General features: G+C 41.5%; 1 protein-coding gene across 1 annotated transcript; it reads right to left on the reverse strand.

Annotated features, from left to right (window-relative positions):
* Positions 1 to 17684: 17684 nt before the first annotated feature.
* On the reverse strand, positions 17685 to 20946 carry LOC125508218 (Sterile alpha motif (SAM) domain-containing protein). Its single transcript, XM_048672835.2, has 4 exons — positions 20634 to 20946; positions 20426 to 20505; positions 18725 to 18917; positions 17685 to 18192 (listed from the first exon to the last, which is right to left on the reverse strand). The coding sequence occupies exons 2-4, from the start codon at positions 20477 to 20479 to the stop codon at positions 18062 to 18064; spliced, it is 378 nt and encodes a 125-aa protein (XP_048528792.1). The 5' UTR covers positions 20480 to 20505; positions 20634 to 20946; the 3' UTR covers positions 17685 to 18061.
* Between the last annotated feature and the right edge of the window lie 610 nt (positions 20947 to 21556).

The raw sequence follows: 21556 nt of genomic DNA on the forward strand, positions 1-21556 counted from the left end.
TCCTACAAAATTCTGCGCTTGGAGGCCCAACATGAGTCTACAAGAATAAAGTTGCGTAGTAGAGATCAACCTCTTTTCTGGCACCGTTACGGAGGAGGTGAGTGCTTGAAGGTATATCTTTAGATCTTGCAATTGAATCTTTTAGTTTCTTATTTTATCACTAGTTTGGTTTATAAAAATAAAACTACAAAAAATGGAATTGAGGTGGTCTCATATTATTCGTCTTTATCATGTCTTTCTTGGAAATGATGGAAAGGGAATTTGTGCTCAATTGATAGAAGAAGAATTCAATAAAATGTTTGGCATAGAATCTTTGAATGATGAGCATGATTGCAATGTTGTTAGTATGGATTCTTTGAATATCCATGATAGTAATGATATGCAAAGCCATAAGCTTGGAGATGCTATATTTGATGAAGATGATATTTTTACTCCCCCAAGTTTTGATGAGAAAAATTATTATGATGAAAGTACGCCTCCTATTTATAATGATTATGGTGATGACATGTATGATATAAACAATAATGATAACCATTAAACTTGTCATCATGATTTTAATTTTCAATCCCATGATAGTTATTTTGTTGAGTTTGCCCCCGCCACTATTCATGAGAATAAATTTATTTTTGTGGAGAGTAGTAAAATTTTATGCTTGTAGATCATGAAAATAATCCTTTATGTGATAGTTATATTGTTGAATTCATTCATGGTACCACTACAAATTATTATGAGATAGGAACATATGCTTTTACATATCTCACTAATATCAAGTTTCCTCTCTATGTGTTGAAAATCTTAAAGTTGCACTTGTCTTGCCTTCTTATGCTAGATGATTCTTGCTCCCATAATTTGTTTGCTCACAAAATCCCTATGCATAGGAAGTGTGTTAGACTTAAATGTGCTAGTCATTTGCTTCATGATGCTCCTGTTATGTTTTAAATCTTTACTTTTATGTGAGCATCATTGAAATCATCATGCCTAGCTAAAAAGGCAGTAAAGAAAAATGCTTGTTGGGAGACAACCCAACATTTACACCTACTGTTTTTATGTGTTCACATGATTAATCTACTGTAGTAATCTTGTTTTATAGATTTTGTTTCAATAAAGTGCCAAGTGAAGCCTTTGGGATAGTATGGATGATAGTTGATTTGATTCTGTGCAAAAACAGAAACTTTCGCGCCCAGTAACAGAATTGATCTGCTCTGGTGGAACGTGATAAATTCTTGTATTTTTTACAGATGATTTATATACAAATTTTCCATGTTGCCCTAATTTTTCAGAATTTTTGGAATAGCAAAAGTATGGTAGTTGTCCAGATCATTACAAACTGTTTTATTTAGATTGTTCTGTTTTTGACAGATTTTGTTTTCAATGCATAGTTTGCTTGTTTCCTAGTTTGTATGGCTTATATTGCTCAATATAAATTGTGGAAATGATAAGACAGTAGGCATTGTGTGAGAACAATTACGAATCTTGTATTGGCAGTACCAAAGTGAATGATTTGTCTTTATCATACTAACCTATGTCACGAAGTTCCGTTAAGTTTTGTGTGATTGAAGTTTTCAAGTTTTGGGTGAGATATCCATATGATGAGAATAAGGAGTGGAAAGACCCTGAGGTTGGGGATGCCCAAGGCACCCCAAGGTAATATTCAAGGAAGATCCAAGAAACTAATCTTGGGGATGCCCCAGAAGGCATCCCCTCTTTCATCTTCAACATTATCGCTAACCTCACTTGGAGCTATATTTTTATTCGTCACATGATATGTGTTTTTCTTGGAGCGTCATTTTTTTCTAGGATTTGCTTGATTTATTTATAATAACGTTTCGCATCTTTTACTTCAATAAAAATGTCAAGTATAGCCTTCACCATGCTTATTTTGCAAGTCCACATGTTGCTATTTAAAAACATAAAGTTTCTATCATTGCCTGAATTCTTCTGAAAAGTCAGAATGTGATAAAATCTTGAAATTTTTACACAATAAGCTACAACAAATTTTCTACAGTTTGGTAATTTTCTAGAATTTTTGGAGTTACAGAAGTATGAATCTTTCTGCATTCTTTATAGACTTTACTGTTTTGACAGATTGCTGTTATGTTTGCATTGCTTGCATATGTTTTCTTGTTTAATGATTCTATTTGAGGATATGACTATTAAATATTCATAGGAATTTAGTATGCAATATTGAATAATAATTTTAGTGATTTGCTACAGTAGAGAATGATAAGGTTTTGCATCGATTTATACTAACTTATCTCACGAGTTCTTGTTGAGTTTTGTGTGGATGAAGTTTTTAAGATTTAAGAAAACCGTGATATAAAAAATTAAGGAGACACAAAAGCTCAAGCTTGGGGATGCCCAAGGATCCCAAGATAATATTTCAAGAAGTCTAAAGCATCTAAGCTTGGGGATGCCCCGGTAGGCATCCCACCTTTCTTCATTAACAATTATCGGTTAGTATCGGTTGAGCCTAAGTTTTTGCTTCTTCACATGAGTTGTGCTATTTTTGGAATGTCATTTTTTTATTTATGTTTGAATAAAATACTTAGATCTGAAACTTTTTAAATAAGAGAGAGTCCTCAATTAGCTACCCTTTAGTTAACTACTCGCTTAATCTTCACTTATATCTTTTTGGAGTAGTTTGTCATTTACTCTTGTGCTTCACTTATATCCTATGAGTAAATTGTTGAACGAATTGAATATCATGAACTTGAAATTATATGTTCATATCATGCCTAGCGGTAGCTTCACATTGGGTTTAGAAAGTGAAATCTTTTGAAGCTTGACAATCACAATATTGTTCATAGAAGCAATTCATGAATGATTAGTATAAGGAATAGAACTTTCACATACAAATATATTATCTTGGATATCTTCTATGATTGTGAATACCCATTAATTATTTTCAAACTTGAGCAAATTAGTTGAAGTTGGACAAGGAATACAACGTAATGAGTTATGTTTGGGTATATTTGCATAGAAGTTATATTGTTATGGATCCTCCAACATGTGGTGTTTTCCTAGGATCTTTTGCTAGCCAAAAATTCGTACTAAGTAGAGATATTATTTGTGCATCCAAAAACCCTTCAACCCAGTTTCATGCCATGACTGTCCACCATATCTACCTATGGATTAAATAAGATCCTTCAAGTAAGTTGTCATCGGTGCATAAAGCAATAAAAATTGCTCCTAAATATGTTTGATCTTTTGTTGTAAGGGAAAATTGAGCATTGTACGAACTTGTGATGGCAAAGTAATAAAAGCGACGGACTGCATAATAAATGTTGCTATCATAAGGGGAAATATAATGTGGTGTTCCTTTGCATTAAGAGCTTGGGCATCCAAATAAAAAGCGCATGACAACCTTTGCTTCCCTCTGCGAAGGGCCTATCTTTTACTTTCTAGTATTTACTTTTATGCAAGAGTCAATAGTATGCATTCTCATTTCAACTTCAATTATTCTGTAGTTGGTAAGCATCATGTGGTGGGGAAAGATCTAGGCACATATGACTAGTCAAATATATTTGATCATGAATTATTATTGTTGACAATTATCTCTATGATAATTGAGTTGGGAGGTGAAACATTAAGCCCCTATCTTACTCTGTGTTTGATGGATGCCATTTGTTCTAAAAATATGCTTTGAGTACTAGAAATCATAGAATACTATATGATGATTGAGTATGTGAAGCTCTTACTTAGAATCTGTTGAATAAGTTGAATTGCAATTGTTTGGTGACTAAGAATATAGGTTGTTGTGTTTCAAGAGAATTCATTGTTTGAACCTTAACATGTGAATTGGTTGCTACTTTAACATGGGAAGTTTTATGAGAAAGAATTAATATTATGATGCTAGGAAAAGTGATTGAAATTATCATTGATCAAACTTATGCACTTTGCTAGCATTCGCACTTCATAAATTATTTCTTTTATCATTTAGCTACTCGAGGACGAGTAGGAATTAACCTTGGGGATGCTGATATGTCTCCAATGTATCTATAATTTGTGACGTATTCATGCCATGTTTACAATAATTTTGTATGGTTTTGGTATGGTTTGGATGGAACTAACCCGGACTAACGCTGTTTTTAGCAGAACTACTGTGGTGCTGTTTTTTGTGCAAAATAAAAGTTCTCCAAATGCAACGGAACTTTTTGACGATTTTTTTGGAACAAAAGAGGCACTAGAAACTTCGTGGGAGGACTAGAAGGTGAAGGAGGTGAGCAAAAGACACCTGGGCACACCAGGAGGCCCAGGCGCGCCCAGGTGGGTTGTTCTCACCTCAAGGCCCATCTTCGCGTGATTCCAACACTGAAAAATCCTATAAATAGAGAAACCATCAGAAATAACCCTAGATCAGAAGTTCCACCGCCGCAAGCCTCTGTAGCCATGAAAAACCAATCTAGACCTCGTTCTGGCACCCTGCCGGAGGGGGAAATTATCACTGGTGGCTATCTTCATCAACCCGGCGGCCACCATGATGAGGAGGGAGTAGTCCACCCTCGGGGATGAGGGTTTGTGTTCGGGAATGTAGCATGCAATTTCCAAAAAAATTCCTATGATCATGTAAGATCTATCTAGGAGATGCATAGCAACAAGAGGGGGAGTGTGTCTACGTACCCTCGTAGACCGACAGCGTAAGCGTTAGGTTAACGTGGTTCATGTAGTCGAACGTCTTCGCGATCCAACCAATCAAGTATCGAATGTACGGCACCTCCGAGTTCAGCACACGTTCAGCTCAATGACATCCCTCGAACTCTTGATCCAGCAAAGTGTCGAGGGAGAGTTTTGTCAGCACGACTGTAGCGACCCGACCTCAAACGGTCAAGCCTCTGTGTATCCGTGCCATCCCTGGATCGGTATGCTGGCACACACAGTACATCAATGTATATATCAAAGTGCAATCACATGTATAAATAACGTAAAACTGATATATACCTCATAAGTCTCAGCGGAAACAAACATAAGGATGTGGAGTCCATCAACGCCAATGGCAAGTTGAGTGTAGACCGTAACCCTACAACGTAACTCTTACTCGTCGTAGAAAAATCCCTGCAACATAAGACGTTGCAGCCCTGTAGGTCAGTACATTGAATGTACTGGCAAGTCACATCATAAGAATAATTAACCTATTTATACATGCAATTTGGCTGGTGGAAAGCTCTAAGTTTAGTTTTTGCATAAAGCTAGTTTTTCCCTAGAATAAAAGATATTATTCTACCACTACTTTACAGCATAGGATGAGTTGGTAAACCCAACTTAATCCATTCCCAAGGTTTCATTTAAAACCCAACTGTTTAATTAAGAGTGATGAGATCTCCCAGCTTTTCCACTACTAGATGCTCAAGTTGTCCGTAACCGGGGACACGGCTAATCAAATAGGTTTTAACACTCTGCAGAGGTTTGCGCACTTTTCCCCACAAGACTTGATCGCCTCCCTTGAAATTCTCGCACTGCCTGGTGTTTGAGAACAGGATGACCGAGACATAGTCTTTCGAAAATGTTCCCCCTTAACCCACAAATAGGCCGGTACACCTACATCATTCTACATCTGCTAGCCCATCCCGGAAGGGGTCACACTAACTACTCAACTAAGCCAGAGCCCATATTGGCTTGTGGCTGCACACGTAAGCTTCTAGACATGGGAATACGATTGATCTCTTTGAGCCTGGGCGGCCGACCACTAGTGGTGCACCACCATGGATTAACCATGCATGCTCCCACTATACTTCGCCACCACTCAAACCAAATACCGCCTAGGTAGTTCATTTACAAGTCTTGGTCCTGATTACTACTTTCTCACTCATGTCTCGCCATGTTCGCTTCCCAAAACCACGTCTACATTTAGCGAGGCAAAAATAAACTTACACGGTGGTGACAAGGATGTATAGATCAGACCTACCTCAAATGAACTACTAGGTAACGGCATAGCCATATGGCAACAATAAATCCTACCATGCAAACCTACCTCAAAGGACTAAATGCATAATAAAAACATAGGTAATTGAAGGAATGGTCAAATGTGAACTTGCCTGGTAATAGTTGATGAAGATTATATCGCTCTCAGAAATTTACTTAATAGAGCTATTCGTCACTCTCCGATGAAAATCTATAAGGTCAAACATTGCGTTCACATAAGCAATCATTTCAGAGAACCAAGAAGAACATGCAAATCAGAAGTCTTGGAAAACCAAATGAACATTCAACACACTTAACTAGCATGGAAATACCCTAAGTGCAAAACAACATGTGACATAGGGTGCAAAGATGTGATGTGTACTACAGTGCGTACATGGCATAATAGTAAAACTATCATAGACAGACCATTTTTGTGTGGAAAATGTGTGACAATGGTCCAAGTGGTAGGGTTTGGCTATGGTGACATGGTGCAAAAAGAATCACACCAATCGGAGCTACGGTTTAGGAGATATGGCCAATTGAAGTTTGAATTCAAATCTGAATAAATTTCAAATTTGAATTTGTCCAAAACTTTTCAAAGTTGGTTTTCTGGATAAAGCTATTCGAGACGAACATTTTGCCGCTGGTTTCGTCGAATTTGGAGTTATGGTTAAAAAGATACAACCATTCAAAGTTTAGGGGCTAAACTGAAATTTACAGGGACTTGACTGTGAAAGTTTTATTCGCGACCAGGTCCCTGGCCACGTGGCGGCTCGTGGCTGGCCGAATAGCGTTCACTACGGAAGCTTATACAACGAACGGCCATTAAATAAGAAAAACACTATCGCGGCTAAATAAAAAAACCAAGACCGGTTTTCACTAAAACCTCACGGGTTTAATAAAACCCTGGTTAACCATTTAAAAAAACAAACAGAACCGGGGGGTCAGCTCACAGCGAGCGGCAGCATAGGCGTCGGTGACGTGCAGGGGACGGCGGCGTGGCGTTGGGCAGCGACGGGGCGACGGCTACGGCGGCCTCCGGTGGGTTCCGACGGCGGCGAAGTAGACGGAGGGGTGCGGCATGGCGCGAGCGACCGGATGGTGTTGACGGCGGGCGTCGGCGTGCACCGGACAGGGCGGAGGGAGGCGGCGGAGCTCTGGTGCTCCGGCGAGAGCGCGGCGCGTCGGGGCGGCGGCTCCGGCGACCTAGAAGGCAAAACAAGGTGTCAAATCGACGCGTGCGGACTCGGGCAACAAAAAGAAGTAGTCGGTGGAGGCCGGGGTGGCTCATGGGCGACGAAATCCTCCGGTGAACTAGCACGGCTCCGGCGAGATCCAAGTGGCTACGGCGAGCGATGCGAGGGGCGTGGTGACGAATGGATTAGCTGAACGGAGGGAGGGGGTCACGGGGGTTTTATAGGCGCGAAGAGGGGCTCGGGGTCGCGGCGGATAGGCCTTATCCCGGGGCAATGGCGCTGGTGGTTGCGGAAGCGGAGTGCGTCCTCATCCAGCGGGAGGAGCGGGAGGTTGGGGACGACGGGGTGGGGCCCTCCTACAACGGGTGCTGCGTGCGAGCAAGAGGGAGAGGCGAGCGGGTGAGCGACAGGAAGGCGCTTCGGGCGCGGGAGCAGGCCGTGGGCCTTAATGGCCGGCTGGGCCACATGGTTTGCCCCTGGGCCGAAACCTGTTTCGGTCCAGGTGGCGCCTCGGTGATTTTTTTTCAAAAACAAACAAAACAGAAAAGTGCAACAGAGGAAAATTAGAAAGAAAAAAATTACATAGGCATATTATATACCAAAATATTCAGAAAAATAGAAGCAATAAGATGAACTATTTCTAAAGTTCAAATAAATTCCACAAAAATTCATAAATGTCAAACAGTGCTACTATTACATTTAAAATCAATAAAAATCATTTTTAAAATAGCAAAATGATTTCAAATTTATTTTCTCCTAATTTTCCATTGAAGGGAATCATTTTACCCTTATTTCCATTCTTTTATTTTTAGGAGAAAAATATTTTGAATTAAAACTAGATAACTTCCAAGAGGATTTTGAATTTGAAATTTCAAACAACTTCAAAAGGAAAATGAGTTCCAAATAACTTCAAAGTGACTTCCAAATTATTTATTTGAAACTCCCAACTCTCTTTCTTCAATTTTGAAGAAGTCATTTTATCTTCCCTCATGAACTCATTGAGTTGCTTAAAGTTTCTAAGTTTGAAATATTTCAAATGGAATTCAAATCATTTTCAAACCCATTTTCATTTCTTTAAATGGAAGAAGTCATATTATCTTCACTCTAGGATCTTGTGATGAAATGAATTTGAATTCTTCGAGATCAAAATGCAAGATGAAAGTTTTGGGAAAGTCCTTTTATTCCCTCTCATTCCACTTTCAAAAAGTTTCAATTTCCACTCAGTTTCACACAATCAATCACATAGAAATCAAAGAAACAATCACAATTATTTATTTAATATAACATTCCAAAATTTAGAATTTTGGGATGTTACAAACTACCACCCTTAAAATGAATCTCGTCCTCGAGATTCGGAGAGGCTAGAAAGAAGGTTAGGTTTGGGGGTCTTCTTGAAAAATCCATTGATCATCACAAGGTCTGGGGTGCTACCACCCTTAGAATCATGGTTACGGTTCCGACAATACTCATGTACTCTGTCCTTTGCGTTGACGGTGCCGGTCTTCTCATATTCTCCGAGATAGCTCCTTCACTTTTGCTCTTCCGGTAAGGGCATGGCCTTTTCCACAAAATCTTGAGTCCTTGCATCAAATAAGGTCCTTCCGAGTCTGGGTCTTCTTAGCTATCAGGCTGTCGCCAATGCTAAACAACTATCAAAATCTCATGGTGGTCAACAAATTCTGGTTCCTCCTGCAAGAAATGGGTCTGGGTTGAATCTCACCGTAGAACCTACGATTGGCAATGATTGCTTGTAAAGGGTTCCATCGTCCTACCATTCTATGGTTGTATGGCTTATCGCGTCGACACTCTTCAAAGGATTTCAAGTCTCTCTGATTTTCCCATCAACATATGATAGCTCATGATAGAAGTCTCCGGTATGGGGGCCAATCCATCCCGTACTTGAATCATTACTACATACGCAGATAGTGAATCATGTTTTCTAACACTTGGGCATCCTCACGAGCATTGCAGAACTTCTCTTCTCCACGAACTGGGTTTGGTTAAATTCATTTGTTCTGCAAGCCAAACAAAATCTCTATCGCTTCTTCACAACTCTCCGGTTTTACGTAACCTCCTATGAAACGTATGATGATGAAATCATAGCTTCTTTCAGAATTATTTTCTTCAACAAGATTGTGCTTGTTTCCTTATCAAATCCTGGGTCCTGTGGGTTATGGCCCACTTCAACACTTGTATATCTTTAACTCATCCTTGGAGTTACTATTGTTTCATATTCCAACATTATATCTCCTTTAAATCCAATAGTACTTCATTCCTTCATATTCTTGGGGTAACCAACATAACTAAAACCAAACTCCAACTCATTTGTCCAAACTCCACTCTATGGAATACATTTTCCTTTCCAATGGTCTAGTGTTCACACAGACAAGTATCGCCAAAAAAATGCACTGGTTCAGCCATAATTCTCTTCATATCAAATCCTTTTATTACATCCTTAACCACTACTCAAAACTCAAATTTCAAAAGTACTCTATTACAAAAGCTGCCATCCACATAGTTTGGTATGGTCAAGCATTACTTCCATCTTTATTCATTTGCCCTACTTGAAGATGCTTCAGTCCCACTAGAATTGTGTGATGTGATCCTTCAAATCATCGATGTTTTGCTTCATCGTGGTGGCCATTAGCTTCATCTCCATCATCTCTGCATGCACCTCCCTCAGGTATTCCTGAGTGTGACGGAGTCTTGCTTCTAGTATTTCTCCAATCTGACGTATGGCTTCCATAGCAGCTTCACAAACAGAGTCAAACAATGTTGCTTGTGGTACTCGAGAAATGAAAAAGTATTGCCCCATAGTCTTTGGGCAAACTCCCTTCACACGGTGGAGGTGTACCTCCACATACCAGAGTTCTACTCCCTTCTCCATGAAAGGATAACCCTTGTAAACTGCATCTCCTTCAAGTTGAATATGCTTCATCATGTCCTTCGGGATCTTCGGGTAATCCTGATCACTGGTCAGGGTCATGATCGTTTCCGGGCCCTTCAGAAAAGACTCGTAAAGGGTTGTCATCTGCAGGCATAAGATAGAAGGGGTACTCAGGATACTGTATGTATTTCCTTGGGTGAAATGTGGTTGTTTTTCTGGGAAAAGTTGGGGTCAGCTTGTCCATGGGTTCGAGGTTTTAGTCTGGGTGAGATAATGAGAGAGGCCCTCACAATCAACAAACAACTCATAATATTTCCTATCAGATTCCAAACACCTCAACTTTTATTACTTCATGAGCTATTACAATTCCATTTCACAACTCAACTCAACATCCCCAATGAAAATAAAAGTGCGTTCCAACTTTATTACATGCTTTATTCCAATATCAAGATCTCAACTACTCTGCTCAAGCTCTCCTCGGGTCTGAACATTCTCCGGCAAAATGTCCTACTCCTTTGCAGCATAAACAAATGACTTCAGACAAATCCAGGGGCTTCCTGGTGGTTATCTTGGCTCCTTGGGTTCTTGGCTTCCTTGCTAGGCATTTGCTAGCATAATGACCTAAATCCTTGCACCTGTAACAAGTGATTTGACTCAGGTCATTTTCTGCAAAAATTGGGTTGTTCTAGGGATACATGCTCTTTCTCTTCCTGGACTTCTTCGTTCCGATCAATTCTTCTATTTCATGTGGATCAAACTCCACTTCTTCTATCGGGAAGTCTCCCAGATACTCTTGGTTTTCCTTCATGCAATATTGTGAAAAATGTCCTTCTTCTCCACATGAATAGCAAGCATTGGAGTAAAATCGGTTTAGGCTTTCTCCATCAGGGTCGTCAACATCTTCTTTCATCATCGGTTTTCTTAAACTTTCCCTGAGGGCTTCTTTCACTGCTTCATTCTGCTGCTTGGTAATTTCTTGTACCTTGGGATAAATATGACACTGGGCAGGGTAGTGCGTAGTTCCTTCACACAAGAAACAAGTAACCTGCCTAGTTTGGCATTCTTTAGCTCGGTGATTTGCTTCACAATGAGGGCATCCATCCTTGTGTTCTTCATGGGTATGTCCTATATCTCCACATATCTTGCAGGCACAAGGTTCCTTCATCGGTTTATTACTGTGCTTCCGGATAAGACGGGATCCCAACAGAGTCTTCTTCAATTCCTCCCAGGTTTTTGCTCCATTACATCCTTGTATGGCTTGATGCATTTTCCACCAGGTTGCAGCACTTTTTGTGAAGTACTGAAGAGCGTATTAAACCTCATACTTCCTTGCAACCAAATTGCTCCTGAAGTGGTTCTCCATGTTTTGAATCCATAGCTCTGCCTCCAACTGAGTGATCGGTCCAGAGAATACAAGTCCATCTTCATTCATCATCTATTGGGTCCAAGGGTTTTGGGATGAGATAAGAGGGATATAGAGATACACGCAATACACACAATATAATTTTGAAAATAAGTTTTATTTGTGGCTGTCAGGAAAACATCAAACAATGACAGCTCACAAACATCGCATCTAACGTGAGTATACAACAGGGGTTTGGTCCTCTAAAGTTCATATAAATTTTGGAATATGTCAGTGTCTTCAAATTCTTCAATTCTTCAGAGGATTCGACAGTTGTAGCTTCAGTTCTTCTAGTGTATGGTGAAGTCTGATATCTTGTCATTCTCGGAGTGGCTTTAGTTCATCCTCCGTGTGGTCCAAAGGGAACGGGGTATTGTCTAACTATTTGAGGTAAAAGGAAAGATTTGATAAAGCTCAGAAAAGAAGAGAGGTAAAGGACCTTTTTGAAAAATAAAGTTTAAGAGAAATCCTTTGCTAAGGGCTTTCCAGTTTCTAGGGTCACGTCCTACAGTCAACAGGTGCTCTGATACCATCTCTGTAGCGACCCGACCTCAAACGGTCAAGCCTCTGTGTATCCGTGCCATCCCTGGATCGGTATGCTAGCACACACAGTACATCAATGTATATATCAAAGTGCAATCACATGTATAAATAACGTAAAACTGATATATACCTCATAAGTCTCAGCGGAAACAAACATAAGGGTGTGGAGTCCATCAACGCCAACGGCAAGTTGAGTGTAAACCGTAACCCTACAACGTAACTCTTACTCGTCGTAGAAAAATCCCTGCAACATAAGACGTTGCAGCCCTGTAGGTCAGTACATTGAATGTACTGGCAAGTCACATCATAAGAATAATGAACCTATTTATACATGCAATTTGGCTGGTGGAAAGCTCTAAGTTTAGTTTTTGCATAAAGCTAGTTTTTCCCTAGAATAAAAGATATTATTCTACCACTACTTTACATCATAGGATGAGTTGGTAAACCCAACTTAATCCATTCCCAAGGTTTCATTCAAAACCCAACTGTTTAATTAAGAGTGATGAGATCTCCCAGCATTTCCACTACTAGATGCTCAAGTTGTCTGTAACCGGGGACACGGCTAATCAAATAGGTTTTAACACTCTGCAGAGGTTTGCGCACTTTTCCCCACAAGACTTGATAGCCTCTCTTGAAATTCTCGCACTGCCTGGTGTTTGAGAACAGGATGACCGAGACATAGTCTTTCGAAAATGTTCCCCCTTAACCTACGGATAGGCCGGTACACCTACATCATTCTACATCTGCTAGCCCATCCTAGAAGGGGTCACACTAACTACTCAATTAAGCCAGAGCCCATATTGGCTTGTGGCTGCACACGTAAGCTTCTAGACATGGGAATACGATTAATCTCTTTGAGCCTGGGCGGCCGACCACTAGTGGTGCACCACCATGGATTAACCATGCATGCTCCCACTGTACTTCGCCACCATTCAAACCAAATACCGCCCAGGTAGTTCATTTACAAGTCTTGGTCCTGATTACTATTTTCTCACTCATGTCTCGCCATGTTCACTTCCCAAACCACGTCTACATTTAGCGAGGCAAAAATAAACTTACACGGTGGTGACAAGGATGTATATATCAGACCTACCTCAAATGAACTACTAGGTAACGGCATAGCCATCTGGCAACAATAAATCCTACCATGCAAACCTACCTCAAAGGACTAAGTGCATAATAAAAACATAGGTAATTGAAGGAATGGTCAAACGTGAACTTGCCTGGTAATAGTTGATGAAGATTATATCGCTCTCAGAAATTTACTTAATAGAGCTATTCGTCACTCTCCGATGAAAATCTATAAGGTCAAACATTGCGTTCACATAAGCAATCATTTCAAAGAACCAAGAAGAACATGCAAATCAAAAGTTTTGGAAAACCAAATGAACATTCAACACACTTAACTAGCATGGAAATACCCTAAGTGCAAAACAACATGTGACATAGGGTGCAAAGATGTGATGTGTACTACAGTGCGTACATGGCATAATAGTAAAACTATCATAGACAGACCATTTTTGTGTGGAAAATGTGTGACAATGGTCCAAGTGGTAGGGTTTGGCTACGGTGACATGGTGCAAAAAGAATCACACCAATCGGAGCTACGGTTTAGGAGATATGGCCAATTGAAGTTTGAATTCAAATCTGAATAAAGTTCAAATTTGAATTTGTCCAAAACTTTTCAAAGTTGGTTTTCTGGATAAAGCTATTCGAGACGAACATTTTGCCGCTGGTTTCGTCGAATTTGGAGTTATGGTTAAAAAGATACAACCATTCAAAGTTTAGGGGCTAAACTGAAATTTACAGGGACTTGACTATGAAAGTTTTATTCGCGACCAGGTCCCTGGCCACGTGGCGGCTCGTGGCTGGCCTAATAGCGTTCACTACGGAAGCTTATACAACGAAGGGCCATTAAATAAGAAAAACACTACCGCGGCTAAATAAAAAAAACAAGACCGGTTTTCACTAAAACCTCACGGGTTTAATAAAACCCTGGTTAACCATTTAAAAAAACAAACAGAACCGGGGGGTCAGCTCACAGCGAGCGGCAGCGTAGGCGTCGGTGACGTGCAGGGGACGGCGGCGTGGCGTTGGGCAGCGACGGGGCGACGGCTACGGCGGCCTCCGATGGGTTCCGGCAGCGGCGAAGTAGACGGAGGGGTGCGGCGTGGCGCGGGCGACCGGATGGTGGTGACGGCGGGCGTCGGCGTGCACCGGACAGGGCGGAGGGAGGCGGCGGAGCTCCGGTGCTCCGGCGAGAGTGCAGCGCGTCGGGGCGGCGGCTCCGGCGACCTAGAAGGCAAAACAAGGTGTCAAATCGACGCGTGCGGACTCGGGCAACAAAAAGAAGTAGTCGGTGGAGGCCGGGGTGGCTCATGGGCGACGAAATCCTCCGGTGAACTAGCACGGCTCCGGCGAGATCCAAGTGGCTACGGCGAGCGATGCGAGGGGCGTGGTGACGAACGGATTAGCTGAACGGAGGGAGGGGGTCACGGGGGTTTTATAGGCGCGAAGAGGGGCTCGGGGTCGCGGCGGATAGGCCTTATCCCGGGGCAATGGCGCCGGTGGTTGCGTAAGCGGAGTGCGTCCTCATCCAGCGGGAGGAGCGGGAGGTTGGGGACGACGGGGTGGGGCCCTCCTGCAGTGGGTGCTGCGTGCGAGCGAGAGGGAGAGGCGAGCGGGCGAGCGACGGGAAGGCGCTTCGGGTGTGGGAGCAGGCCGTGGGCCTTAATGGCCGGCTGGGCCACATGGTTTGCCCCTGGGCCGAAACCTATTTCGGTCCAGGTGGCGCCTCGGTGATTTTTTTAAAAAAAACAAACAAAACAGAAAAGTGCAACAGAGGAAAATTGGAAAGAAAAAAATTACATAGGCATATTATATACTAAATTGTTCAGAAAAATAGAAGCAATAAGATGAACTATTTCTAAAGTTCAAATAAATTCCATAAAAATTCATAAATGTCAAACAGTGCTACTATTACATTTAAAATCAATAAAAATCATTTTTAAAATAGCAAAATGATTTCAAATTTATTTTCTCCTAATTTTCCATTGAAGGGAATCATTTTACCCTTATTTCCATTCATTTATTTTTAGGAGAAAAATATTTTGAACTAAAACTAGATAACTTCCAAGAGGATTTTGAATTTGAAATTTCAAACAACTTCAAAAGGAAAATGAGTTCCAAATAACTTCAAAGTTACTTCCAAATTATTTATTTGAAACTCCCAACTCTCTTTCTTCGATTTTGAAGAAGTCATTTTATCTTCCCTCATGAACTCATTGAGTTGCTTAAAGTTTCTAAGTTTGAAATATTTCAAATGGAATTCAAATCATTTTCAAACCCATTTTCAATTCTTTAAATGGAAGAAGTCATATTATCTTCACTCTAGGATCTTGTGATGAAATGAATTTGAATTCTTCGAGATCAAAATGCAAGATGACAGTTTTGGGAAAGTCCTTTTATTCCCTCTCATTCAACTTTCAAAAAGTTTCAATTTCCACTCAGTTTCACACAATCAATCACACAGAAATCAAAGAAACAATCACAATTATTTATTTAATATAACATTCCAAAATTTAGAATTTTGGGATGTTACAACGATGGCGTGGTGACGGTGATGGTGATGTGATCTGCGCAGGGTGTCGCCTAAGCACTACGTGAAATATGACCAAAGGAGTAAACCGTGAAGGGAGACGCCGCACACGGCTTGGAACAATTTGTGTGTCTCCAAGGGGTGCCCTGCCCACATATATAAAGGAGGAGGGGAGGAGGCCGGCCACCAGAGGCACGCCAAGGAGAGGGGAGTCCTACTAGGACTCCAAGTCCTAGTAGGATTCGCCCCCCCCCCCCTCTTTTCCTTCTCATGGAAGGGGAAAGGGGGAAGGGAGAGGGAAGAGAAGGAAAGGGGGGCGCGCCCCCTCCCCTGGTCCAATTCGGACTCCCCATGGGAGGGGGGTGCGGCCACCCCTTGTGGGATGCCTCCCCTCTCCCCTATGACCCACGTAGGCCCAAATATTTCCCCGGGGGGTTCCGGTAACCCCTCGGTACTTCGATAAATATCCAAAATGTCCCGAAACCATTCCGGTGTCCGAATACCTTCATCCAATATATCAATCTTTACCTCTTGACCATTTTGAGACTCCCCGTCATGTCCGTGATCTCATCCGGGACTTCGAACAAACTTCGGTCACCAAAACACATAACTCATAATACAAATCGTCATCGAACGTTAAGCGCGCGGACCCTACGGGTTCGAGAACTATGTAGACATGACCGAGACACATCTCCGGTCAATAACCAATAGCGGAACCTGGATGCTCATATTGGTTCCTACATATTCTACGAAGATCTTTATCGGTCAAATCGCAATGACAACATACGTAATTCCCTTTGTCATCGGTATGTTACTTGCCTGAGATTCGATCGTCGGTATCCTTATACCTAGTTCAATCTCGTTACCGCCAAGTCTCTTTACTCATTCTATAATGCATCATCCCGTAACTAACTCATTAGTCACATTGCTTGCAAGGCTTATCGTGATGTGTATTACCGAGAGGGCCCAGAGATACCTCTCCGATACTCGGAGTGACAAATCCTAATCTCGATCTATGCCAATCCAACAAACACCTTTGGAGACACCTGTAGAGCATCTTTATAATAACCCAGTTACGTTGTGATGTTTGATAGCACACAAGGTGTTCCTCCGGTATTCGGGAGTTGCATAATCTCATAGTCAAAGGAATATGTATAAGTCATGAAGAAAGCAATAACAATAAAACTTAACGATCATTATGCTAAGCTAACGGATGGGTCATGTCCATCCCGTTCATCAAATGGAAACACATGTCTATGGTCAGGAAACTTAACCATCTTTGATTAACGAGCTAGTCAAGTAGAGGCATACTAGGGACACTCTGTTTTGTCTATGTATTCACACAAGTATCAAGTTTCCGGTTAATACAATTCTAGCATGAATAATAAACATTTATCATGATATAAGGAAATATAAATAACAACTTTATATTGCCTCTAGGGCATATTTCCTTCAGTTTGTACCAGTAGCTATGTGTTTAATCTCTCTCTCATGTTCTTGAGATGTCACGATCTTGATGTATCGCGGTCTTTGTTGATATAGTTGGATCATATGGTGTTTTCCCCTCTCTATCTTGTTGTGAATTGAGTTTTCCCTTTGAGATTCCATTTTATCGGATTGAATACTTTTATGGATTTAAAAACACTTGATGTATGTCTTGGTATGAATACCCGTGATGACAACGGGGTATCATATTGATTCACTTGATATATGTTTTGGCACTCAATTTGCGGATTCTCGAGATGACATTGGGGTAATCTATGCATAGGGGTTGATCCACGTTCTCGTTTTTGTTTCTCTGGTAGAAATCTTGGGGCACTTTTTGAGGTTCTTTGTATTGGATTGAGTATTGTTTGATGCTAATCAACTCACGGATACTCGCGGTGGAACATACAACACAAGTAGCAAGAAAAAAAGGGATTTTTGGCCCAAAATGACTGTTCCAGGGCACGGCCGCAGTTTTTAGCCATTGTTGCATGTTGCCTGTTGGAGATGCTCTTACAAATTTATACTCCCTCCGTAAAGAAATATAAGAGCGTTTAGATCACTACGTTTAAGAGCGTTTGGATCACTACGTTAGTGATTTAAACATAGTGATCTAAACGCTTTTATATTTCTTTACGAAGGGAGTACAACATAACCAGAAATACAACAAAAACGTTTCATGCCACAACCATATCATATTGATGTTCTGGTCAGCATTAACAAAATAAGAACATCATCGATTTCAGTGCCATGAAGACCTACTGCTCTAGACCATGCTTGAGCCAAGAACAACTCAAGCTGATATGCAAGAAGCAGATCTTATACAGGAACCATCTGCACATATACTTATCCACTTCAGGTAACATCGGGTTACTTACTATTCCACAAACCTATATTATAAGATGAAAAAGGAATACAAAACAAGGGTAGAGAGACGGGTTGGACACGGAGCATACTGCTCCTACATTGTGGGGATAGCGCGGTTGTAGTGCCCGTAAGGCAGATAATCTGGGGGATAGCTCGGCGCGGTGTTCCGGCACGGCCAGCGAGCATCAAGGTTCCAGCTTCAGGGAGACAACTCGGGACTGTCGGTTCCGCTTTGCCGCCCTCACAAACACCACGGATAGGCACGATGGTGCCCACCATGGCCTCCGGACTTCTTGCTCCCCTTTCAGGCAGGCAACTGTGGATCAAATTAGCAGAGTCAGACAGAGCAATCTTCTAAGTGTGGACACACAACCAATGGAGTATGATGTTCATCTATCAATAAAATACAACAGATCTAGGTATTGAATAATGTCAAATTCATTTATGTTGCTCATTTACACCAAACCAAGATGCTGAAAAGAACCGATCTGTATATTAGCATCATAAACTTGCGGCCAAAAAATGTATTTACTGATGAAAGCTAACAGAACAGAAAGCAAATTGGCAGCTGAACCGTGCTGGCACAACTGTTTTCCACAAGACTCAGCTCACACTCTTAAGCTTTTATGTAGCATGAAGAGGCAGTACCAACTAATTGAGCTTGAGCTCAAAAAGAAAAGAGCAGTGGTGAGAGAAATAGGTTTGCACTCTGATTGACTGCATGGTGCATCATACAGTCAAATGAAAACTAATGAGCAAAATATGAAGGAATCAAGTACTGAAATGGTTATCACAGTAGCAGAGATGATTTATAGATGCTCTCAAGGAAGAAACGGGAATATACCAACCTTTAATGCGCCTCAACTCTTTGCACAATGTGATAAAGTCTCCCCATTTCATATGGCACCGCCTGATAAACCGCAGAATCTGCTCGGTAGTAAACATCGACAAGCTCTCTAGATACTCTCCATTGACACTATTTTCTTCAAAAACTTGTCTGTAGCCACCAAGATTTATCTCTTCAAGCCACAAGCCGACATCCTGAAAGAAAACAATAACCTTATTAGGTGAATACCCTTTAGCTTTTGCATCTGATAGTGGTTCAAATTTAAATCAGAAGACAGATGGGTAGCTAGATCAGTTAGAACAAATGCAGACAGTCAAACATAAAGAATGAATTAAGAAATAAATTTAGAGTAAATGCCCTTTAAGAGGGTTGAATGAAATGCCTATCTAAATTTAAAGTGACCAAACCCAGATCATACCAATGGCTACTGGTGATTGGGAAAAAATAATGCAGATCTAAATAGTAACCAACTTGTGGGCATGTCAAGCAAGCATACATCTCTGAGCACGCAGAACACTGAGATGGTCCACTCCAAAGAAAAATAAAACAGCACCAACCACTCCCAAGCATTGCTGGAGCACTCTGCTTAGTCCTCCAGCCTTACCTGCATTTTCCCCCACAAAATCGCGTTGCTTAGTTTGGGAAAACTTCCTAGCATGGCTATTTTACCAACTAAACTAGCTGCCTTGTGAAGCAATTCTAGGAGTGATTGTAGTTTTGTAGTGTGGTCTATTATTTTAGCGAAATAGAGCTAGGATTGCCGGCAGAAGTCCTTTAGCCAATTTTCCACTCCATATTGCCAGTTTTTCAGAAGACAGGAGCGCCTTAAAGGTGCGAAAGAAATGATCATTCAAGAAGGCAATCTTTTTTCCTAAATCCAAACAATACGTAGCAATTTAACAAAGGACTCAGACCTCATTATGCTAAAATTTAGGAGCTAGTTTGAAATCTTACCAATAGAACGAAAAGGTAGAATACGTCCCAAACGACATGGCATAAAAAACCGTTCCCAGGGATCTATGGTTCATCTCATCAAAGTTAAGACCGGCTTCATCCAAGTATCAAACACAACACGTGGTCAATACAAGACACACCAAAGTAAGGCTCAATTATAGCCCAATCCCATTCTGGCTCAGTCCCAGGCCTGAGTACAATGCAGCCTGGGAAATGTTGCGGAAGTGATATATAGTACTCATGGTTGGACGAGTATCACTTGGTTAATCAAACTGTTGATATTGATTTAATTATTTGCCATAATGATGAAGCAACAGGGAACCAAGTATCACTTTCACCTCATGAGCTCACCATACCCCCTCACTATGGTACGTTTAAGAGAATGGGTCAGGCATACGGAGAGGAGTAGTTAGGTACTCACGAATATTTATCCTTTGCATATAGTTGAGTAGAAACCACGATCAAGCGTCACACTAGATCAGCAAACGGGTTCCTAATAGTGGACTAAATTATCTCAAAAAGGGTCAAGGACAAACAAGATAAAACTAAAGAACTAAAACACTGCCCACAAAATCGACAAAGGGTTGTAGGGGCAAATTTGTATGAATCCTAAGAAGGAATCGGACTGTCAAAGCTCCTAGGAATATTTACGAAGTAAGCTGCAGAACGAAAATACAGTGAATTTCAAGAAAGTTGGCATTCAAGTAACAACGGAAAGAGGAAAACCAGCGTCACTACAGATTAGCACCTCGACAGTCCATATGAAGAAATCAAGCGGCTCCGGAGACTTCCCACGGCTCATCTCCCTCCTCCCGTTAGCCAACTCCACTGCAAGACCCAACCCAAGGTTCAGTGTCAGATCTAGATGATGTGGCGCGTGCGCACCGGCGCACCCAACATTAGCTCAAGTTAGTTCAAGGCTAATAATTCCTTAATGAATAACCAAAACCTCATACCGAAAGAAACGATGCCCGAGACCGCGGACGGGGTGGAGACGGCAGGGACGCGACGGGAGTAGAAGGGGAACGGCGATGGAGTCGAGATGAGCGTGAGAGGTGGAGGAGTTGGGTGGGTGAGGCGCGGCGGTGAAGGGAAGCTACGGCACGATGGGGGATATAGAGCACGGTGGTGGTGGACTGTAGGAGAGGATTGGAGCTTGAGTAGAGCAGAACAGGAGAGCAGCGTTGGGGAAAGAGGAAGGGATCGGGGTGGGAGGAAGAGGAAAGCTACGGGAGTGAGGATAGGAAAAGTCAGCTGCTGCACAGAGATGGATTGTGACGGCTGGGATTGTTTGGCCGACATGATTGGTGGTAGATGTTGGGGATATATTTCACTAGAAATGAAAAACTACATAAATTTGTTGGTTTCATCCAAGTCTACTGATATTTGTAAATTTGTCTAAATTAACGAGTCACACCTCAGAAAAATTGTAACAGTTTCTCTATTTTTTTATCGGAAAGGTTTTTTCCATCCCATTTTTATAGAAACATAGAACAACATCCAACATATCATCATTGTACAGCTCTCAAGTAAAGCGAATAGTTGCATCAGAATTACATAAACTGGCCCTAAGCCAGGACAAAGAGCGTCCAACCAACACATAACAAAATAACCCTATAGGAAATCTTCAATAGTTGTTTGCATGTAGCTCGTCGTCCTTCCCAGGTGAATCATCAGACCCGGGTGATCCTCAACAGTTCTCCTTTTTGATGGTCTAGGATGAGCATGCATCGTAGTAGTAACGCAGATTGTTGATCGTCCAAAAAGGATCTTCCATTGATGAAGTCGGTTGCTTGCTCTTCCTAACAACAATCTGACATCGCGCCAAACAAATTCCTAAAAACAATGCTCATTACGGATAGTCAGCGGGGCCCACAAG

This window comes from Triticum urartu, chromosome 5A (genome assembly GCF_056163025.1).
Source record: "Triticum urartu cultivar PI428250 chromosome 5A, HENAU_Tu73, whole genome shotgun sequence".
Lineage (NCBI taxonomy): Eukaryota > Viridiplantae > Streptophyta > Magnoliopsida > Poales > Poaceae > Triticum > Triticum urartu.